Source organism: Psammomys obesus, unplaced genomic scaffold (genome assembly GCF_907164565.1).
Source record: "Psammomys obesus unplaced genomic scaffold, mPsaObe1.curated_primary_1811, whole genome shotgun sequence".
NCBI lineage: Eukaryota > Metazoa > Chordata > Mammalia > Rodentia > Muridae > Psammomys > Psammomys obesus.
Genome location: NW_026596034.1, coordinates 23,185,560 through 23,208,370, shown reverse-complemented (window position 1 = coordinate 23,208,370; position 22,811 = coordinate 23,185,560). Strand labels below are relative to the sequence as shown.

The 22,811-nt window shown below is 51.3% G+C and overlaps 1 protein-coding gene across 1 annotated transcript; it reads right to left on the bottom strand.

Moving 5' to 3' along the window:
• Positions 1-1,048: 1,048 nt before the first annotated feature.
• On the bottom strand, positions 1,049-9,543 carry Has3 (hyaluronan synthase 3). Its single transcript, XM_055620991.1, has 4 exons — positions 9,529-9,543; positions 5,753-6,391; positions 2,937-3,038; positions 1,049-1,972 (listed from the first exon to the last, which is right to left on the bottom strand). The coding sequence occupies exons 2-4, from the start codon at positions 6,389-6,391 to the stop codon at positions 1,049-1,051; spliced, it is 1,665 nt and encodes a 554-aa protein (XP_055476966.1). The 5' UTR covers positions 9,529-9,543.
• Between the last annotated feature and the right edge of the window lie 13,268 nt (positions 9,544-22,811).

Genomic DNA, 22,811 nt, shown 5'->3' with positions numbered 1-22,811 from the left:
CAGATTAGAGCTGAATTTGAGAGGAATTCAGGTATGAACAACCATTGGGGTTGAGCCAGAACAACCCATCGGGGTTTGATCTTCCTGGTAAATGGCTAAAACGTTTCGTCTGTCCAGCAAGGTCTCTTTTGACAGCTTTGGGATCCTTTTAATAAAAGTCCGAGCAGGTTTCAGTTTGGAACACATTCAGTCCAAGGCCTCCATGGTTTTCAGCACCATGACAGTTTTTTTTATTCTCCTGTCAAACTGTGTATGTGTAAGACAGGATCTCAGGTAGCCTAGCCTGGCCTTGAACCTCTGATCTCTTAGGTGTATGTTCCAAGTGCTGGGACTACAAGTGTGTACCACAGCACCTGGCTAAACATTCCCTTTTAATATGCACCAAAAAACGCCAAAACAAAAAAGAAACCAAATTCAGTACTTACTTGTGGTGGCTTGGCTCATCCCTGGGATAGTTTGATGTGGAGTGGAGTGGGCTATATTACATAAAGCACCATTTCTTAGACCCTGTTTTTTGACCAAAAGTCAGGCTTCCCAGCCTTATTATCTCAGGCACAATCTTAATGCATTGATGGCTAATTGGAGGTCGGGGAAAGGGGTCACTAGCTGGTCAGATTTGACAGGAACTTCTTTTACACCTCATCGTGTTCACTTGGGCTAGGAGGACACTTTCCTACAGGCTGTCACTGTTTGCTTCTGTACCAGAAGTTACCACAGGATGGACTTTGGCACGTGGTTTAGCGCACTTCTGGCTTCTTTAGCGTTCCCAGAAGAAAGTAAAATCTTTTCTGAGTTCACTGACTGAAAGGGCAAGCAGACAAGCAGCCTGGATCCATACAAGGCCATCTGTCCTGAGCCTGAAGAATCTGTCAGGCTTCTGCTGAACAGAGCTACCCAGGCCACACCATAGCCACTATTCTTTGCACTTCAGATTTGTCCTTTCAGCCATGAAACTAGAGCACAACACTCCCTCCTCCCTCCCACCCCATCTTTTCCATTCCCCTTCCTTCCCTTACCCATTGCACTTTCCCCACTTCCCTTGGTTCTATTACGCCTCAGCAAAAGCCAGGCTATACTGTTCTGGCTTCTTCCCACACCTCCGGGCAATAATGGCCAGGTACAGCATGAGGAGGGCCACCCAGTAGCAGCCATACAGGATGGCCCCAGAGACTAGGAAGGCTAGCTCAGTCTCACTGAACAGGTCCTGGCAATAAGCAGTATAGGCTAATCCGCCTAGAAGAACTGCCACCCAGATGGACACCGGGATTAGGCCAATGAAGTTCACTACAATGGTTTTGCGGCCGGAAGTGCCCCAGCCAGACTTGTTGATTGTGGCAATGGCAAAGATCTTGGCTGGCAGGAGGCTGGACATATAGAGAAGGGAGTAAAGAGACATGAAGATCATCTCTGCATTGCCTCGAAGGAAGCAGGCATATGTAGCCTTGATAATGCCCACTAGCTGCACCGTCAGCAGGAAGAGGAGAATGTTCCAGATGCGGCCACGGTAGAAGAGTTGTATGACTGTGGCAATGAGGAAGAAAGGAAAGAAGCCCGTGACCACTGATTCATAGGTCATCCAGAGGTGGTGCTTATGGAACCACAGAGAGTTATAGAGCCATTCCCGGAAGTAAGACTTGCTCCAGCGGGTCTGCTGATTGAGCCATCGAAGGTACTTAGTGGGGGTCTCTGTGAGGCACTTAGAGCGTGCTGTATACTTAGTCCGGTAGCCAAGACTCAGGACTCGGTTGGTGAGGTGCCGATCATCCCCAAAGCTGCACTTGCTGCCTAGGAACTTCTGATGGTACCAGTCCTCCAGGAATTGCTGAAGGAGGCTGTTGCGGTACATGCCCAAAGGCCCACTAATGCATTGGACACAGCCAAAGTAGGACTGGCAGGCCCGCTCCACGTTGAAGGCCATCCAGTACCTCACACTGCTCAGGAAGGAGATCCACGAATCATACTTGTTGAGGATCTGTAAGCGAACAGAGATGCCATGTTCATCTGAGGCTTTTCTATCCTGAGTTCTCTAGCATATTGCTCAAATGCCTGGTCCTTGGTTCTGGACTACCAGAACTGAGGAGTGAAGCTTGGGATAGCCCTCTAACACCTCGCTCTCTGGCCCCTGCAGAGCCCCAGTTACGGCTGCAGTAGTCGGTGCTTTATCAGGAGAGCCATTAGTGGTGGCAGAGGGCAGGGCTAGGGAAGGAAGTAGAACCCCAAACCCCTCTGCCTGTCTTGCTCCTTTGGTAGTTGGAAAGCCATTGGGGCATGACATACTGCCTGCGGTGTCCTCTGGCAAAAACAAACAAACACAAACTTGGCTGTGTGCTTGGCACACTGCCTACAGCTCCTTAGCCTGAGTTCCCTAATGCATGGGCTTTTCAAGGAACTAACTTGACAGCTACCTGCTACACTGTCAACTCAAAAGGAAGTGCTTTCTGAGACCTGTAGCAGGGCACATCCTGTGTCCCTCAATATCCAAGGGCTTTAAAAAAAAAAGTTTTTCATTTAACTTCTGTGTGGCGCTGCCTGCATGTCTGTGCATCACTGGCATGTATGCCCTTGTAGGCCAGAAGAGGGCACCAGATCCCCTAGAATTGCAGCTGTGGCCCTTGGTGAGCCATCATGTGGATGCTGGGGACGGAATCTGGGCCATCTGTAAGAGCAGCATGATCTTAACAGCTGAGCCATCTTTTCAGCCCCCTCTTCAAGTTTCCTAACTCTTCCCTCAAGTTTAAGAAGAGCAGGAAATGAATTGGGCAGTCAGTGAAGTGAACCCCTTGAAGACCATCGAAAACTATCAGGCAAAGTTCTCTCCAGATAACTGTATATCAAGAGATTCATTTCCTACTGAAATGAATATCCAGCATATCCTACTGGGTTTGGAAACAAAAGGTCCAGCTCCAAACCCCAAGAGACCCCTGGTTACATCTTACTTGGACATCTCCTCCAACACCCCCTACTTGGGGATCTTCTTCCAAGACTCGAAGCATCTCGATGGTGCAGGCTGGGTCCAGCACGGTGTCAGAGTCACACACCTGCAGGGAAGTGTACCGTTAGCTTCGCGGGCCTACTCAAGCAGCCTCCCGCTTCAGGACGCGGCATACTGCCTGAGGAGCCTGAGCACTCAGTCAGTCCAGCAGACCACCCTAAGCTAGGTAAAAAAGAAGAGGGGAAAACAAGGGACGTAGGGGAAAGGACACTGGTGGACAGTTGAGGGATCACAAGGCTAAGAAGAGAGCCAGATGATGTCAGGGCTGCTGCTGAGGATCCAATAGGCAGTTTGTTAGCAGTCTTCTCATTTCAATCCCTGGCCCGACGGACCTACAGTCCTGTGATAGACTGAGTCTACCTGCGCGCGCTCCCTTCCTCCCTTCCTCCCTTCCTTCCTTCCTCCTTCCTTTGAGACAGGGCTTCTCTGTGTACCCCTAGCTCTGGTAGAATGCTATGTAAACCAGGCTGGCCTTGAACTCACAGAGATCTGGCTACCTCTGCCTCCTGAGTGCTGGGATTAAAAGTGTGAGCCACCATGATCAGTCTTTTCTGTCTGCTTTTTAAAGTTACTGAAAAAGCTTTGGTATTCCATTGGGTAGGAAATTGGTTTACTAACCTAACTGGGCCCTGGTCACTGTTCTCAGAGCAGATGAACTCATTCTGTTCAGTCAAAGCTTTTACTAAAGTTGCTGGCATAGGCCCTCAGAACCAAAAATAAACAAAACTGCTAGGTAAGAGCCCATTAGCCAGCTGAGAGGGTTGCCTCCTGCGCCGGGGGCTTCCTGGCTCTGCACGTTAGAAGACAGGGTGGCACAAAGAAGCAGCAGAAGGCTAGAGGGAACTGGCATAGGCATCAGCACCAGTTCCACTTCCTCTCTTCTCCCCACCAGACTTATGTCCTACTAGAGCTGGGGAAGGTCCCAGAGAGCCTACAGCCAGATTCAGGGAGCCTCCTCAGTTTAAAGGCCTGCTGCTCAATGGTGCTAGTGTGGGCTCAGTGAGCAGCTCTAACCCATTCTGTATGCTCCTTTGCTTCATTCACTCCAGGGAAGTCCGGCATATGCAGACTTGGGGAAGGAAGAGCAATTTCTACCTGGGCTTCCCCCCCTGTCTGGGTAAGGCCTTTTCCTACAGAGGGCCAGATGTGTCTTTAGCAGGGCTTTTTTGGAAGGCTGTCTGTAGCCCAGGCCTGCCTTAGGTAGTAGCTCAGGACTTTGCGTGTAGAGCATGGCTTTGTGTGATGTGAAGGCCCCTTGAATACACGGATGATCAGGGAGGGCAAAGCATGTTTGGTTGACTCCCATGCTTCCAGGGACGGCTGATTCCTTGGAGTGATGTAGTTACTGTTGCCTGAGCAGTTTTCAAGACCAAAAGCTTTTGGGTTCTAAGGGAAATTTCACAAAGACCCCAAAGCCCCAGGTAAACTGCTGGATCAAACACCCTTCTAGTCACATCCTCCTTAAATGCCTCGGTCCATTAAATTGGGGAAAGACAAACAGGTCAATTCACATACAAGGATAACTTTAAAACACTACCTCCACCCAACAAAAATGCCCCCAAACTGAATAGCATTCAAGGACTAAACATGAAGACAGTGCACAGTGGCTATTAAAACAGCCACTGTTCTTTGAGGTGTTTTTGAACAGTTGGCAGAACCCTTTGGTAAGTGTGGAAGTCACAAGAGGCCGTGAGGAATTCTGCACCAGAACCTGGGCAGCTGAACTGCCTGTTTCTACTTGGTACTAAAGTGTATACTTGTAATCTTTCCCCTTCTTTCCAGTTTGCTATTTGAAATTTTAAGCGACGTAAATCATGCCGGTCTAATAGAATTTCTAGGCTGGTGCCCGTGACCACTTGATCAGGATCTGGGCAGGATCTGTTTAGAGTCCAGCTGTGCCAACACTGGAAAAGGAAGTTGGACATTCATACACCTGAGTCCCTCTAGCTGCTGTGTCGGACACAAATTTCACACTAGGAAGAAGGGACTTTGTGGTCCTAACTCAACATGGAGTGGCTTTTAGCAGGGTCCTTTTACTCATTAAAAATGACTAAAAATCATTAAAAATTGTTTTATGATTATGGGTGTGTTGTCTACATGTAAATCTGCATCACACACATGCATTGCCTGCAAAGGGAATAAAGAGAGTGTCAGATTGTCTGGAACTGAAGCTGTAGAGGTTGTTGGCTGCCAGTGTGTTCTGGGAACTGAAGGTGGGTCCGCTAGAATGGCCAGTGCTCCTAACTGCGGAGCCATTGCTCTAGACTCCTTTTCAAACTTCTTAGGCTGTTTAGTCACTGTGTCTAGTAGTTAGTCACAAGGGCTAACACCAGCCTCGGATAAGCTGCCTGGCTGACATTCTGGTCTGCACTGTTACCAGCTTTTGACATTAGGCAAGTTATTCTCTAAACTTCTGTTTTACCTCCTTGCTGTGTGCTCAGAGCGATACTCGCCAGCCGAGCTATGGAAGGGTTAGAATGGACTTTGAAGCAGCCCTGCAGTGCCCTGTGAAGTCAGTGCTGTGCAGCTTTTGCTGCTGTTGCCATGGGGAACCGGGTCAGTGGTCTGGTCTGCCCACTTAACGACAGAACCACAGCCGAGGTTTGGTCAACCCTGGCGTTTCTTCAGAATCATTATGCCTTGTTTAGGGGGGAGGAGGGATGGCTGGGACACCAAGACCAGATCTAAAAGTTGCTGGGGGAGGGGATGCCCAGAGGGCTCCATGTGCCCTGTGCACACACTCTAGGGAGGGAGCCTTACCTGGATGTAGTCCACTGAGTCGCCAAGGGCCTTGAAGGCTGTATACATGACCTCACGCTTGCCTCCCCACTTCTGCATGATGCATGAGAAGGTGCTGGCCCACACCACGGCTCGCACACGCTCCATGCCTTCCTGCAGGCTGGCCTCCGTCTCCCCTTCACCTGCCTCATGGAAATTGCTACGCCACACGAAGAAGCCAGCTTGCTCAGTGCCACCCAGCACCTCATGGAAGATGTCCAGCATGTAGGCATCTTCCTGGCGGTTGCCATCCACTACCATGACCACCTTGAGGTTTGGGAAGGCGATGCGCTGAGCCGAGCGCAGGCACTTGCGCAGGTACTCAGGGTCCTCCTGGTAGGCAGCGATGCAGAGTGCCACTGAGCGTTGCCTCTGAGAGCAGTGCAGCTTCAGCGGGCGCCCTGCTGTGCGCATGCGCCGGTGCTCCAGGAAGGCAAACAGACTCTGGATGAGCAGATGTAGGCCCAGGATGGCACCGTAAAGGCCGAAGGACAGGTAGTGCTTTTCTGTGTGGATAAACTGGTAGCCTGTCACATAGGCCGCCAGGATGCCCCCCAGTACCACCAGGGCGAACAGACTGGTGCCCACCACACGCAGGGCTGTAGCCAGCTGCACCGGCATCTGAGAACAGAAGAGAAGAGACAGTGGGTCAGGCAGGGGCATCATTCCCACCAAAAGAACTAGAGCATTCTCAGAGATGGTCCCAGCACAAGAGAAATGACCCACCAGTAAAAACCATTATCACTTACTGAGCTTGGCTAAGACATATGGAAACTCAGAGGTAAACTGCTAGGGCGCAGGTCCCAGTTCCACCATTTCTATCTGATCCCTTTGCTGCTTTTTGACTTGTAGAATGTGTTATGCTACTAACCCCGCAGCATGCTGTCATGTGAGGGAAGTAAAATAGCATTGTTCATAGACAAACCAAAGGCTAACGTAGGCTAGTCCCCGGGATCTGGTAGACTGTGACCTGCCTGAGCCAAAGCTCTTGATGGGGACACAGGGCCCAGAGGAGACAGCTCCATAGACGGCGTGGGAGGGGAGGGGTCTGGAGGCAGCCCTGGGCCCGAAGTCACCACCTCGAGGGGCGGTGCACTCTAGTAAGGGGCCTGTTCCTCTGTAACAGCATAGCTAAAGGCCCATGGAGAGCCGGGAGCAGGGAACGTAAAAGGGGTGTGGAGCTGACAGACACAAATTATTTCCATTTTGCTTTGTTACTAGTTTTGTTGTTGTTTGTTTTAGTTGAGAGGCAGGAGAAAAGGCCAGGAGGTAAACCGACTGACGGGAGAGGGGGAGGTCAGAGTGGGAGCGTGGGCACTCTGCTGCCAGCCCAGCAGAGAGCCAGAGAGAGCTGCTGCAAGCGCTGCGGAGATGGCTGCGGGAGCCCCGCCCACTTGGTCCTAGTGCCCCGGTAGGCTCTCCACATGTCCCCTGCCCAGCCGCCCAGGCCAGCAGTGCAGATTCCTAAGTTGGGGTTCCTAGCACCTGCCCTGGGAACAGCTGTGCTTTAATGAGCGGAGCCCAGGACTTGGCATCAGAGACCAAGGGTTGGACACCCCCCGTCCCCCCCCCCCCCCCCCCCCCCCCCCCGCCTCCTGGCTACCTGACCTTGCCCAAAGACTCAGTATCCCCGTCCCTGGAGGCGCACTAATGAGTGAAGCTCATTAGCTAATCTTCTCAGATCTCAGGTAATTTCCCTAAAAATGGATGCATATTAGCCCTCAAGGGCTTCCCAGGTGGAAGAGGGTATGATGAAGCAGGGAGGGTAAAGAGAGGCTGCCCTCCACCGCTGACTCTTTGGTACCTGTCTCATCTGAAGAATCCATTTCCACCCTTGTCTCAGACAATGACCTCTCACTTCCAAGCCTGCTTCAGCTATGGTCTCCCTGAAACCGGGCGGGCCCCATCCCAACAGGAACAGACTTGGCTGCCAGGGACACCCCTCACATAGAGTGGGTGAGAAACAGTCTCCGCTTAAATCCGCAAAAGCATTCTTCCAGCAATATAGATTGGAAAGAGCTCTTGGCAGCTTGGCCTCTCCGGGAAGCCTGGCCTCTGGGCTCTGCCCCACAAGCCCGGGAGCCGCAGCATGCTTGCTCCCGGCTCTCCCTGCACACACCCAGCTTAGGGAGCCCTAGGCGGACGACCCCTGCCCGGTCCCCCTCCAGAGCTGCAGCGTGAGGGACGCTGCGGGCCCCGCTGCCCGCCACGTTCTGGGAAGGGACAGGAGGTGCCGTGGGCAGCCCAGCAACCTGCGCCCTGGCGCCCCGCCTCGGTGCAGTTCCCGAGGCTGTCCGGTCAGGTCCAAGGCAGCTACGGAAGCTCTCGCCACGTTCCTCACCCTGCCTGAGCTTCGCCCCGCTGGCTACGGCCACACAGCCACACCCACGTGCCGGTTTCCCACGACCCAGCAGAGAAGGAACAGAAAACCCAAGAAATAACTGCCAGCCCAGGCCCGACTCATCTTCCCAGGGCCCCAGGTACCTTGGCGAAAGAGTGCCTGCAAACAAAGGCTGCATCCCCGCAGTTGCCAGTCCCCTCCATCTGCGAGCCAGACCCCTCCCACTGAGGAATTAAGAGGCGCTACCTTTGTACCCACCTCCCCACAGAAAGCCCAAGAAGGTTCTGCAGCCGGACAGCCTGGGCGCAGCCAGGCTCCGGTGCGGGCTCTTGTTGATGTCCTCTGCGCAGAGCGGGGACTGTATTTCCCCAAGCCGGTAGACGAGAGAGTGTGATCTTACACCCGGGGCGTCTTCCCCCATCCCCGCAGAGGAGATCCGAGAGAGCCCGACCCAGGCTAGCTAAGGCGCACTGCACTCCGGTTCAAGGGCACGAGGCTGGGCACGCCGCAGGAGATCGCTGTCCCGTACAGCGGCAGGAAAGAACAACCTCCCGACAAGGACGCACACCTCCCCACCCAGCCGGGAAACTTTGAGGGGCTGCAAGCTTCGCAGCCTCCCCCGCTGACAGGTGCGCCCCGCGGCCGGCCCACGCGCGGACGGTACAGAAACTTGCACCGGCCGCTGGAGCTCCGCGGCTGCCGCCTGGGCGCCCTCGGACCCCGCTTAACCGGCAAGCGCGGGGCGGGGGGCATTTCACAGACATGTGCTGCGTGGACCAGATCCCTGGCGAGCTGGGTGTCCCCGCAGGTGCGAAGCCCCAGCGGGCGCGGGTGGGGGGAGGGGCACTCTGGCCTCGCACTCCCCCCCCCCCCCCCCTTCATTCACAAAACAAGAGCCGCAAGGGAGGAAGGGAGAAGGAGAGGCTGCGGGAGCCCAGGATGCTGGAAGAAAGGGAGGAGGGTTCGGCGGGGAACGCGCCGCGGGGACCGCCGCCTGGAGGCAGAGGGCGGCCGCAGCCCCGGCCGCCCGAAGCCCCGCCGTCCCCGGGGCGCGGCAGGCGGGAGGCGCCGCCCGCCCCCGGGATGCGCTCACCGTGCCGCCGGCTCCCCGCGCCCGGTGCTCAGCAGGCCCGCGGCGGCTCCATGCCCCTCCTCCGGCTCCCGCCGCCGCCGCCTCTGCGGTGCCGCCGCGCGCTCCGACTGACGGCCGCCGGCCCGGCCGAGCCGCCTTAAGTAGCGCTTGCGACCCGCCAGGAAAGGCGCCCTCCTCCGGCCCCGGGGCCGGGAAAGTTGGCAGGAGTGGGAGGGCGACCCGGGGTCCCCCGTGGGCGCAGCCCCTCCGTCTCCACGGCCTCCGAGCCCTCCGGGGAAGGGGCAACCCCCAGCGCCGCCCAAGGCTCAGCTGCTCTGCGCCCACCTCCGGGCCGGCGGCCTTGGAGAGGTGCTCATTGTCCGCAGAACCCGAAGTGCCGTGAACTTTCCATGTGACCCGTGAATCGTTCCTGCGCGGCCCCGCCCCCACGCCCCGCTCCCGAAGCCAGGAAACCCACTCACCCTGCAGGCTGGCTAGCTCAGCGGATCTTCCCCCGACTTCTGCTCGCCGAGGGGCGGCCAGCTATGTGAGGGGACTCCCTAAAACCACGGAGCTTTCCCGGTGGCAAGAGAGAGAAGCAGAAGAGGAAAAACTGTCAAATAGGAAGAGGCTGCTCAAAGGTGTTAATTGTGACAGGCTGAGCTTTGAATTCCTCAGTGGGGCGCTGATGGCATTAAGGCTGTTTGCAAAAGCTGCAGATTGGTCTAGCAGGAACCAGGAGGTTCCGGTCTTAAAGCCTAAACTTCTTCCTCGCCACCTTCACACCTTCATTTCCGACTTCCCGACCTCTTAAGTTTCCATTTGACTTCCTCGATGGTAGGACCCTGGTCCCTGGTCCCTGAAGTGGAGAGGGGTCCAGCAGCAGAGAGAAGCGTTAGCAGAGGTAGAAACTCTAGAACCAGCTGGAGACCTCAAGCTTTTACATCTCAGAAAAACTTGAAGAGAAATGATTACTAAAGACTGGTTTTAAAAATGAGTTTGTGTCTTCCAAGCATCAAAGAGAACTTTGCCAGCCGAAACCATCCGATAAGCACGTGAGCTGCGGTCTACGCTGCCCCTCTCAGACATGCTCACAGGCCCTCAAGTCACTTAGCCACAGCCACCCTGGCATACCTCCCATCCTGGCAAAGTCAAAACGGTTCACCCTGCTTCAGGAGAGACATCACTGCATGGGTTAAAAAGGTTGGGCGGTGAGTTCGTTTTGTTACTTTGAGACAGAGTCTCTAGCCCAGGATGGGCCCTTGACCTTCCTATGCAGCCAAGGATGACCCTGAACGTCTTATCCTCCTTCCTTTAACTCAGAAGGGAGGTGAAGGCTTCCCGCACCCAGTTTATTCAGCAATGGGGACTGAATCCCGGGCTTTGTGCATTCTTGGTAAGCACTGAGTTTAATCTCCAGCTCCAAAGAGTGTGCTCTTAAAGGGCTGTTGAGATGGCCCAGTGAGTGATGACACTTCCGGCCCAACCTGAGTTCTGAATTCCAATCTGAGACTCAAATGTTGGAAGCAGAGAGCTGCAGCAACCACAGCCCTCCTCTGACCTCCACACAAGTGACAGACACATCCACAATAAAGAAATAGATGCAATACAGAAATAAAGGCTCATACTGAACCCGAGGTGGCATGCATGCTGAGCTACTGATGGCCTCACCCTGCTGCAGCCAACAGATACTCAGAGATACTCAGAGAAGTAGTCTCTCAGGAGCCTGTCGGCTTGTTCTGCCACTGCCAATGACAGCAAACCTCAAGTCTCCATTGTAGAACGGAGGTTAGAGGACTGGACTGTTCCAAGATGTGCAGAGTCCCTGAGAAAGTACAAGGCGAGCCACAGTCAGCCTCCGCTGAGGTGGCTGCATGGGCCCATCCTGCCTGTGTTCAGTTCCAGGCAGTTTCTAATTGGTGTTTAGATAAACAGTATCTGGCTTGATGCTATTACAGATCCTAGGAGCCCACGGCACGGCCACCCATGCTACACCCAGAGGCATCAGAGTCTGGAAGGGCCAGGGGTTTAGGGATCCATTTGATCCTCCCCCTTCCCTCCCAGAGTTGCAATATGCAACATTTTAGATCAAGGGAAATAAGCAGCCAAGAGTGGGTGCATTGGCCCCATGGAGGACAGAGGTCACACACGGAGGCTCAGGCCCCTAGGCCACTCCACTGGCTCTAGGCGGGGCTGGCTCAGCACACCCTTGCCAGTCACTAAGACCTTCCACAGGAACCGTGGGCCCAAAAAGGATGGCCAGCACCCTGCCCATACCAACTGGCTTTGCTTTCCTTTTCTGATGTGCTCGCTAGAAACTGGTAGATAAAAACTGGCAGATAAAAACTGTTTTTAGCGTTGTAAGGCTGGCTGGGCCCTGGAGGATTTCCAGTAATTAGCATCCAGTTTGAGGGTCCCTGTTTGCATTTATCCCTTCACTGGAAAGTCGCAAAGGGGTTGACACATTAATGCTTGGAGTTTATCTCTGCATACCACAAGGGATGTAAAAATAGGGTTAATTCCATACCCAGTCACTTACAAATGAGCATTCAATTGATGCTGAATTGGCTTGCACACAGGCTCCAGACACTAAGCCCCCCACTCTGGTTCAGAAGATTCAGGCCACACTCACTCAACACACGTGGGAAACCTGCTTAGAGCAGAGCGGCCTCAGGCTAGTTAGCACCCTAGGGAACATTATCCACGCTGAAGACAAATCCACTTGCGAAATCAAGTTGTCCCAAGAAGCAGTTCCTAATTGAATGTTTTTCTTTTTTTTTTTTTTTTTTTTTCCTTCTCCTGCCTTTTTTTGAGGCAAGGTGTATTTTGTATAGCCCAAGCTACCCTAGACTCTTGGTGATCCTTCTGCTTCAGCCTCCAGGGTGGTAGTGGGCATGTGCCACACAGCTGGCTGTGATGGATGGTGATGGGACGATGTAGCTGGAAGAAGTCAAGGCTGTCAGAAGGGAGATCTCTGTTGGATCTGAGTTGGACAGAGGTCCACGGAGAACATTCTAGACAGGAAGACAAGCTTCCAGGAACAGGCTGTAGTTTGCAGAATGGCAAAGGGGGCCTGGGTGAAACAAGGCAGTTACCCCACCGAACTTCCAGCTGTGACAGCTGGTGGAGTCTGTCTGCTCTGAAAAGGTGGTGGCTAGGGGCAGACTGCCTGTGACTTTGGTGTTGGCTTTGGTGTTGTTCACAGGCTCCAAGCGCTGTTAATAGAGCGGCTGGGCCACAGGTAGCACCCAGTGCTAAGGGTGAGAAGGAAGGCCTGAGAGATTTGAGAGGTAAAAAAGCCCAGAGAGGGCTGAGAGAGAGGGGGCAGTGATGAGAACCGTGGGTGCTGCCTCAGAAGGTGACAGTGTCAGCCCCTGCGGGCACAGCTGATGGCAGGATGAAGAATAATGAAAAAGAAGAGTTCGCCAAGCTGTGGAGCCTCCTAACTGTAGACGACAAGACAACACAGGTTCATTTTAAGACAGCTTCTAAGGTTACACACGCGCCTATGATCTCAGTTGCTCGGGAGGCCCAGGCAGAAGGATTACGTGACCCTGTGTGTTCAAGACTAGCCTGAGTCAGGTGTGATCTCAGCATTCAGGACGTAGATGCAGGCAGATCTTTGTGAGTTTGAGGTCGGCCTGGTCTACATAGTGTTCCAAGATAGACAGAGCTAGAGAGATCCTGTCTCAAAAAACAAAACAATAGTAGCAATGTTTGTTTACTGACTAAAGAGGTTTTTCTCCTTGAGCAGTATAAGTCACAGTCTTACTTAGTACATAATTCAGTTCGAAGCGGAGAGCTCGCTCCTTGAGGACAGCAGGTGGCTACTGTCACACAAGGCTGTCCTGTTGTAGCTCCCCCCTCTTCTGGACACCTTGCCTGGCTACAGTTGAAACCGTTTGTTAGGGAATTGCTCTGCTGGTAACCAGGTTCTTTCATGCGGCCTTGAAGGTCAGAATTAGGGCTTACCAGACCGACAACCCCTTAAATTAATCCCTAAGAGAAAAGGCTTTGTGTAGCCATCTTTCCTTTCTGTCTTTTTCCCGACGTTAACTATCATCTATCTTCTTGAAGGAATATTGTACAGCCCTAAAAGTTATGCTCATGAAGGGAACACACTTAATCCAGAAGTTCATGTATGTACACTGTTAAATAAATACATAGAACACAAAGGTGTAGTTATGAATGATAATGTCTCCATTTTTCTATGAATATTCTCCACTGTTTTCTTTCTAATTGTGTGAGTTAGGGACTAGAAAGATGGCTAAATGTTTAAGTGCCCTCATCAGTGCTGGGAACTGGGCTTAAGTCCTTTGCAAGAGCAGCAAGTATTCTTTCTGTTGTTGTTTGGGTTTTTTTTTTTTTTTAATTTTGTTTTCAAAACAGGGTTTCTCTGGGTAGCCTGGCCTATCCTGGGCTCATTTGTAGTCTAGGCTGGCCTTGAACTCAGAGATCCACCTGTCCCTGCTCCCGAGTGCCATGATTAAAGGTGTGCACCACCACTGCCTGGCTCAGCAAGTGTTCTTAACCACAGAGCCATCTTCCAGCTCCCTTACTTTTCCCTTTAGTACATTTTTATTTATTTATTATGTATGCAGCTGTAGGCATGCCGCAGCACATGTGGGTCAGAGGACAACTTGCGAGTCAGCTTTTTCCTTCTACCATGCGGTCTGCAGGATCAAACTCCAGTCTGCAGGGTCTACAGAAAGCACGCTTTACCTGGTGAGCTATCTCACAGGCCCAACAAGTCATTTCTAAATGGTTAGAATTCTGAGTTCAAGGACATCCCTTCTATGCTGGGAGCAGGTGCGTGAGAAGGGTTTCAAAATCTCAGTCTGCAATGAAAGCAACAGAGTTGCAGATTTAACTTGGTGACAGCAGAACCCCTGGCTGGTTGGCAACATGGAAATCTTCCCCCTGCTCTTCGAGGAGTTAGCAGGGGAGGGAGGGATGCACTGAGCTGTGCCAGTGAAGACCACAGAAGGACACAGGCTGCCTGGCGCACAGCCTGCTCCTCCCGGACACCCCAGATGAGGGATGGGTAGTGTCTTAGGGTTTCTATTTCTGTGGAAAATACCACGAACAAAAGCAACTTGGGGAGAAAAGGGTTCATTTCAGCTTACAACTCTCGGGACGCTATCACTGAGGGAAGTCAGGGCAGGTACTCAAAGCAGGGCCCTGGCAGGACTGAAGCAGAAGCCATGGAGGACCCTGCCTCCTTGCTGGCTCCTCAGGGCTTGCTCAGTTTGCTTTCTTATATACCCCAGCTTCCCTTACCACCCACAACGATGATGAGCTGGGCCCTCCCATGGCAATCATTAATCAGGAAAAAGCCCCACAGACTTACCTACAGGCAATCTGAGAGGCATTGTCTCCGTGGAGTTGCTCTTCCCAGATGGCTTACGTCAAGTTGACAAAACAACCACCACCAGGACAGGAATGCTGAACAGAGGCTCCAGGAGGCTCCCAGAAAGAAGCTCTCCCTAAAGAAAGTACTTCTCAAACCCAGTGTCTTCCCAGCCCGGGGTCTTTTCTCCTTTGGGAGCTTATAGGCCTATTCCATGTAAGTAGCCATGCACTAGTCCGCACCACGCATGTGCATGACTTTACTCTGGCTCTAGATGGACACACACACTCCCCCAGACCTTAATGCAACGCAACCCTGTGTGCAGCAGCCCCTCAGATCATTAGTTTTCGCTGTGCCGGGGATCAAGCCCAGGGCCTCACACATGCAGGGCAAGGGCTCCACCACTGGCTGTATCTCCAGTTCATCAATTATAACTCTTAATATGGTGGTACTTCTGCTGTTGGTCTTCTTTCTGGCTTAAGAGCATTATTTATCACTGTCGCAGGGGAGGTCCAAAACTGAACCATTCAAAAGCCTTCCGTGAGGAGCTGAGGACAGCGAGCCATCCCCGTGCCTGTGTAGAAATGGGCTCCTCAAAATTCCCAGCTCTCTGCAGCAGACTTAGGGAGCTAACACACACACAGACAGACACAACCAATACAGTGGTTCTCACTCCTGTCTGTTATAAATTAAAATTTTAAAGCCCATGAGACTTTTTTAAAAAAGCACTAATGGCTGCAACCCAGCCCAGATCAATTTTCTCCAAGCCACTGGGGTAGGCCCCGGGCTTGAATATTTTCTGTATCTCAGGTGACTATTATGCATCCCGGGTTGGGCGGGCATCCCAAGGGTTCTCCTTGGGTGAGATTTGCCAGGGTACTTCTGCACCCAGAAGCCAGTGAGAGCCAGCCACTCTGGCAGTGTGCTCCAGAGCTCAGAACAGTGCAACCCACTTGTTCTCTGGCACTACAGGCCATAATGATAGGCACCTCTTTGAACTAACTGACCTAAAACAGGCCTAACAATGAAGGGCTGGAGAGATGGCTCAGTGGCTAAGAGCGCTGGCTGCCCTTCCGAAGAACCCGGGTTCAGTCCCAGCACCCATACCCATCTGTAACTACAGTCCCAGGGGACTGGATGCCCTGTGCTGCAGGAAGCAGGCAGTACGTGATGTACAGGCATACATGTAGCACAACACCCATCAAACCATCCATAAAACAGAAATACATAAAATATGCAGAAACATATTACATAGTGTAATAATGGCCTCAGAGCCAGAAGGAAGAAAGTAAAAAGGGTGCATTTTTGAACTGGCAATCAGGAAGGAAAGCCAGAACCAAGGAGAGCAGGGATAAGGCTACTTAGTCCCTGGGCCTCTGGGTCCCTGGGCCTCCGTGTCTCTAGGCCTCTCTGATGCTCCTAAAGCGAGATTCCAACACCCTTTTCATTAGTAAAGTGCAGCTTGCTCCTTTTCTTGAAGTCAGGAAAGCAGCCAGTTCTTTGCGGGAGCAACTCAGACAACCTTTAGTCACTTTCATTGACTACATCACAGAACATCTGGATTTTAGGGGAGTTCTTGGCCCAAAGGTTGGGTGAAGGGTGGTGCGCAGAGGCTCATGAGGGGCAGCTCAGTGACTTACATGGACCTAGTTTTGGCCATGGGGAAATAGCTACTTGACTGAGTAAAGGCTTTGCTCTTTGAGATCTCTGAACAAGACTTTTTGGTGGGGAAGTGGGGTCATTTCACCCCAGTTCTTGGACTATCAGCATTAACATATTCTCCTTTAAGTAAAAACAACCCATTTTTCAAGCTCATTTCTCTGTCCCCCTCTTTCTTGGCTACAGGGTCTCATGCAGGCTTTGCTGGCCTTGAAGTCCTTATGTAGCTGCAGATGACCTTGGATTCCTGATCCTCCTGCCTCTACCTCTCAAGAGCTGGGCTTCCAGGCCTGTACTAACACATCTGGCTCAGGCTGGCCTTTCTTTAAGATTCCTATAGGTTTTGAGTTTTGAGAGTGGTGTGTGGTCCAATCAAGGGCTGTGCATTGTGTATTTGCGGGACCTTCTTGCTAGAGGCTCTGAACTGCAGGGCGGCTTTGTTCCCCAGCACCAGGTGCCTACCTGTGCGTGTGAGGCCTAGGGCTGCACCCCAGAAAAGCCCCACCCAGGCACGGTTCTGAGCTGCCTTCAGCTTGGAAGGTACACAGTGGAGATGAAGCATTACATCATTTAGTAAACCACTTAAAGGCTCAGCGGTTTTTCTAGGTCCTCAGTGGAGAGGAGCCCCCACGGCCCCCACAGGTGCAGACTGCCTCCTCTTGATTCAACTCTGGGACTCACCTTTCTGAGCTCAGTTCAGCTGGCTGACCCCTGGGCGGAGGGTTTCCTATCTCTGACCCTCAGTTCTTTTTGCTCCTCCTTCTGTGTGCAGAATTTGCCTCTGAAGCTGGGCTTGTGGCGAATGTAATCCCAGCACTTCAGAGGCGGAGGCAGGGGGAGCAGTAGTTCAAGATCAGCCTCAACTACACAGCAAGTCTGAGGACAGCCTAGGCTACGTGAGTCCTTGTTTACAAAGCAATAGCAACAAAGCCACAACCAAAAAATACACAGGAAAGGAACTCACCTCTCTGGATCTTATTTTCCCTCCTCCCTAAGAAAACCGTTCACCCAGCATTATTTTCCTCTCTAAAGGAATAGCTCTATTTACAGCTCTGTGGATATGTCCTGAGTACCCTGCAAGGAACAGCAATTCAAAACGATCCATTGTCTTGGGCTAGACAGATGGCTCAGCCCTTACCACTTGCAGAGGACCTGGGTTTGGCTCCCAGCGTCCACATCAGGCAGTGCACAGCTGTCAGTCACTACAGTTCCAGGGGCTCTGATGCCCACTTCTAGTCTGCATGCATGTGGTAACCATATACACATACAGGCAACACACAACACACACACACACACACCCTCTCCCTCTCCTACCTCTCTCTCCCCATCCTCCTCCCTTCCCCCCCAATCCATCATCATTGTGAAAATGAAGTCTGAGAACTGAGCTCCCTTACAGGAGATGAAAGGGTTAAACAATCCTCACAAAAGAACACTTCCTTCTTTTTTTTTTCTTTTTTAATTTGTTTATTTCAAGACAGGGTTTTTCTGTGTAGCCCTGGCTGTCCTGGACTCGCTTTGTAGACCAGGCTGGCCTCGAGCTCACAGAGATCCACCTGCCTCTGCCTCCACCTGGCAGTGCTGGGATTACAGGCCTGGGCCACCCTGCCCAGCTAGTTCTTATCTTTTTTGAGACAGGGTCTCAGTAGGTAACCCAGACTGTCCTTGAAATCAGAGATCATCTGCCTCTATGTCTCAAATGCTGGCCTTCCAGGCTTAACCACCATGCCCAGAGTGTTATATTTTTCTTGGTTTGTATGTGTGTGGCTTGATATTCAGAGGGGCAGTATTAGAACTCTGTTTTAATCTAAGAACGCTATAAAAAATTAAAGGAATTAAAGCCACTAAAGTGTTGGGGAGAGGGGCTAAGAACTTAAACAAACCTAGTTTCTAGTCTCCACAAAAACTATAAAGGTCAGCCAGGTGTTGGGGGCGCACCTGTAATCCCAGCAATCTGGAAGCAGAGGCAGGCAGATCTCTGTGAGTTTCAGCCAGGGCTGCTGTCACACAGAGAAATCCTGTCTCGGGGCGGGGTGGTGGGGGACAACTCTCTCTGGTCAAAAAGTAGAGACGGTCAGTACTGGCAGGCTTAGTTGTCTTAGGCTGGGTTCTCAGGTACGAGGATACTGTTCCATGGTTTGGTTTTAGGACAGGGTCTCACTGAGCCTCTACTCCTTAGCCTAAGATAGCACTGTTTTAAGGAACTGCGGGTAAAGCTAGTCTTAACATAGGCAGTCCATTTAAGCAAGCAGGGAAATATATCCCTGACACCGAGAACGGAGTGGGATGGCATCAAAGCACAGTGGTTAGAGCAGAGTCCTGGAGCCACACTGCCTGCTCCAAATACTGGCTTGCCTACTTCTTGTTAGCTGTGCAATCCAAACAAGCAACTAACCTCTTGGAGATTTCCATTTTCCCATCTGTAAAACAGAAATAATAAGACCTAGCTCAGCTGGTACATGCCAATAATCTAGCATTCCGGAGGCAGAGGCAGAAGGCTCAGCAGTTAACGGCCATCTTCATCCTCACAGTGAGTTCGAGGCCAGCCTGAACTCCAACAGACCCCATCTCAAACAAAACCAAATAATGAACAATATCTACCTCAGAGGCCCAGTGTGAGTGATTAAGTAAGTGTGTTAGTGACTGTCAATTGCACAGGAGGGCAGAAGAAACTACAGCAGCTGAGTGGTGGTGGCGCACGCCTTTAATCACAGCACTTGGGAGGCAGAGGCAGATGGACCTCAATGAATTCAAGGCCAGCCTGCTCTACAGAATGAGTTCCAGGACAGGCAAGGCCACACGGAGAAACCCTGTCTTGAAAAACAAAAACAAAAAAGCAAAAAAAGAAAGAAACTCTGTAGTAATAACTATGGTTATTGCCATTGCCATTGCTACCAGTCACTATTCTCACTGGGGTCACAGGCTGAACCTGACCCTGCGGAGTATGTGTGTCACAGGTACCTTTGTGTTTGTGTGTGTACAGAGGGGCATATACATATTGTGTGTGTGTACACGTATGTTGGGGGGCATGTGTGTTGTGTGTCTTCCTTTACTGCTCCATGGGCAGCCCTTGCCCCCCCAGCACTCACATGAACGTCAGGTTAAGCTGTGTGTGGAGGAGGAGACAAATCTTAGAGAAGGTTGGACTAGTCCAATCAGGCGAGTGCTTGGTTCACGGGAGAGCCCCTGGTTAGTCTATCAAGTGGAGCCATCAAGGAAGCCCTCTGAAATAGCAGCCAGTGTTCATAACCGCTTAGCCATCTCTCCAACCCCAAGCAACACACCTCCTCCATCAAGGCCACACCTACTAATCCTACCTAAACAGTTCCAACTGGGGATCAAGTATTCAAACATATGACCTATGAGGGCCGTTCTCATTCAAACCACCATAGGTCTGGGGTAACACTCGAATTTGTACTTTTCTTTTCTTACTTTCTTTTTTTAAAGATTTATTTACTATTTATACAACATTCTGCCTGCATACCAGATCTTACTACAGATGGTTATGAACCACCATGTGGTTGCTGAGAATTGAACTCAGGACCTTTGGAAGAACAGTGAGTATTCTTAACCTCTGAGCCATCTCTCCAGCCCCAAGTTTGCAGTTTTCAATTCAAATTCATGAAACTGTGATTCTGATTGCTACTTCCCACTCCCCCCAGTCTGTCTGTGTACTAGGGGTTGAACCCAGGCCTCATGCATGCCAGGCAAGCCCTCTACCATTGAGCTCTACTCCCAGCATAAAGGGATTTTGCTTCAATGGAGAAGCAGCTCCAGCAGTATCCATGGTACTTCATGGGCCATCTTCTAAGGTAGTAAGCAGTACCTTGGCCAGCTAAATCCAGCAAACTAATTTAACCCACAACCATATGTAACTGCAAGGGAGATTCTGCAAACTAGGTGTCCAAACTGAAGGAAACAGAGCAACTGATTTTGCTACTCTGTGGTCCTTGGATACCACAGAGTCACCTGTCGGAGGGGCAGAAAGGAAGCTTTGGCATCACTAAGAAGAACTGTGGGAGGGGCCAGGGATGACTCTCAAATGCTAAGAGACCAGAGTCCTTCCCAGCAGATGTGAGGGTCTGGCTTCCCTTTTCCCTTGCCAGATTGCGGGGAGCACAGCCTGAGCTGGCCAGCAGGGAAGAGGCTGCGGCTCAGCAGAGCTGAGACCCATTCCCAGCCCCCAAACAAAGCGGACACTGAGCTCAGGGCAGGGTGATGCTTGAAGTCAGAGGTGCAGTGCAGCACTGCAGTGAGGCTGCACATGTGACTGCAGCGTGAGCCAGCCAGCCTGCAGCAGGACACAGCCAGGCCCTGTAGGCCATGGCCACTGCGGGGGCTCAGGGAAGGCAGCCACCCAGTCAGGGAATAAAGGTGGCCAGCTGTCAACACCCATTCAGCACTCGGCTGCCATTTTTACTCTGGTGCCATAGAAATCCCGCTCCGGGGACACACACGAATCTCTCTCTAGTTTTAACAGGTCAGTCAGACGGATCGCCCCCAGCTTATTTCTGAAAACTAGTCAACTTTCCCATGTCATGGCCACCCTTCCAAACCCCTGGTGAGAGTCGGCGGCACTCCATTCAGGTGTCCTCTGAGACAAAGGGACAGGACAGGGACGGTGGGCAGATCATACACTTGCTGTCCTCTTTCTGCTGTTGGAGGAGCAACGGAAGCCAAACTGGGGGGAGGGGAGGGAGCAGGATCTGCCTGCTGCTTTCTTGTGACCGAGGAGAAAACAGAAGGGCTTCGTGTGGTTGTATTTATTCCCAATTTCACAACACATACCGCATTAGCTTTTCGGCACTTTCCCGAAACAAGCTGAAGAAAGTGGCTTTGGGGAAATTGGTCTGCAGTGAACACCTCTCTTACCTCCCCACCCCCTCCCTGCCCTTTCCTCTTGGTCTGTCTGGGACCCAGCTCTTCACACCTGCTGTTCCCTTCACCCACGTCTCTGTGGTCAACCCTTCACCTCTTTGGCTTTCAGAGCTACCAACAAAGACTGCAGCTCCACCCCTGACACTCACAATCCTCACTCCTGACTTTACTTTTTCCTAGAACATTAACAACAAAAATAATTTTTTTTTTTTTTTATTACATTCATTTACTGGGGAGGGGATGTTCTTGTGCCATGGTACGTGTGGAAGTCAGAGGACAACTTGAGGGAATCAGTTTTTCCCTTTTGTCATGTGGATCCTGGGATTTGAACTCTTGTCAGGCCTGGTAGACAGATGGGGGATGGAGAGGCTGTTAAGGGCAGCAGAAGAGACCTGACCCGAGAGAGGACGACAGAGACCGGGGGGGGGGGGGGGGGCGATGATGACAAAGACCTCTACCTCTCAGGATCCGTCACGCAGGCAAGCATTACTTTCTGTCATGTGCCATAGTGTTTTGTGCCATTTATTTATTTGCAGTGGTGAGGACTGAGCGGAGGGCCTCCATTGAGGCAACCTGGCTCTCTTTATATTTTTATTTTGAGACAGGCCCTCCCAGAGTCTCCATGAACTCACTGCAGCCAGGCAGGCCTTGAGCTTGTCACCCTTCTGCCTTAACTCCCCAGAGTCTGGGATAGCAGGTCTGTGTCCCCAGGACCAGATGGAATTAGAATTTAAATTTGTGCTTTTTCTATCCCACTAGTCTCTTTCTCTAGAGCTTTTCATTTACAAACACAATATGCACATGAATAAATTTACAACAAAAATTATAACTGAAAGTCTCATGTAGCACAGGCTAGCACTATATAGCTGAGGATGGCTTTAAACTTATGCTCCTTTTGCTGTTTTACGCTGTGGTGTCTGATTTTCCAGGCACTGGGGATCAAATCCAGTGCTTTGTGTATATTAGGCAAACATTCCACCAACTGAGCTGCCTCTTCACCCTCTTTGGCCCCTATGATTTTTCTGGGTTTTTTTTGTTTGTTTGTTTGTTTGTTTCTAGACAGCATTTCATACTGTGATCCAAGCTGTCTTAGAATTCACTGTGTAGGCCAAACATGACTTTGAACTCGCTAACCCTCTTGCCTCAGCCTTCTGAGTGCTGTAGTGATAAGCATTAACTACCATGCCTGGCTTAGAAGAGTTATTTGATAATTTTTAATAATTTGGGTATGTTTAGAAGGAGTTACACTAAATAATGTTCCCTTTGAATTTGATAATGAAATCAGGAAAAAATTACTCTCTCAAATTGAGCACCTCAAAAATCAATAAAATCAAATACCTTCAGTCCTTTGCTAAATAGTTCAAACTAAGAGTTAGTTCATACAGAGAGATGAAGGGACCAAAGAGGCTCTGAGGGGCCTATGATGGAGAAGTCCCTCAAAGTCATTAAAGAACATGCTCAGCACTGCAACGCACTGATGTGAATGTAGTGGACAGTCAGACTGCCTGACATATGCAACCAGGGTTATGTCTAAAGCAGGCTGCAGCTTCAGACATAACATTAAAAAAATATATGTAATTAAAAATATTTTCAATTATGTGTGTGTCTCTGTGTGGGTATGTGCATGTTGAGTGCTGGTGACCTTAGAGGCCAGAGGTGTCAATCCTTTGGAGCTTGTGTCACATGTCATTGTGAGCTGCCTGATGTGGGTGTCAGGAACTAAAAATTGAGTCCTCTGCAAGAG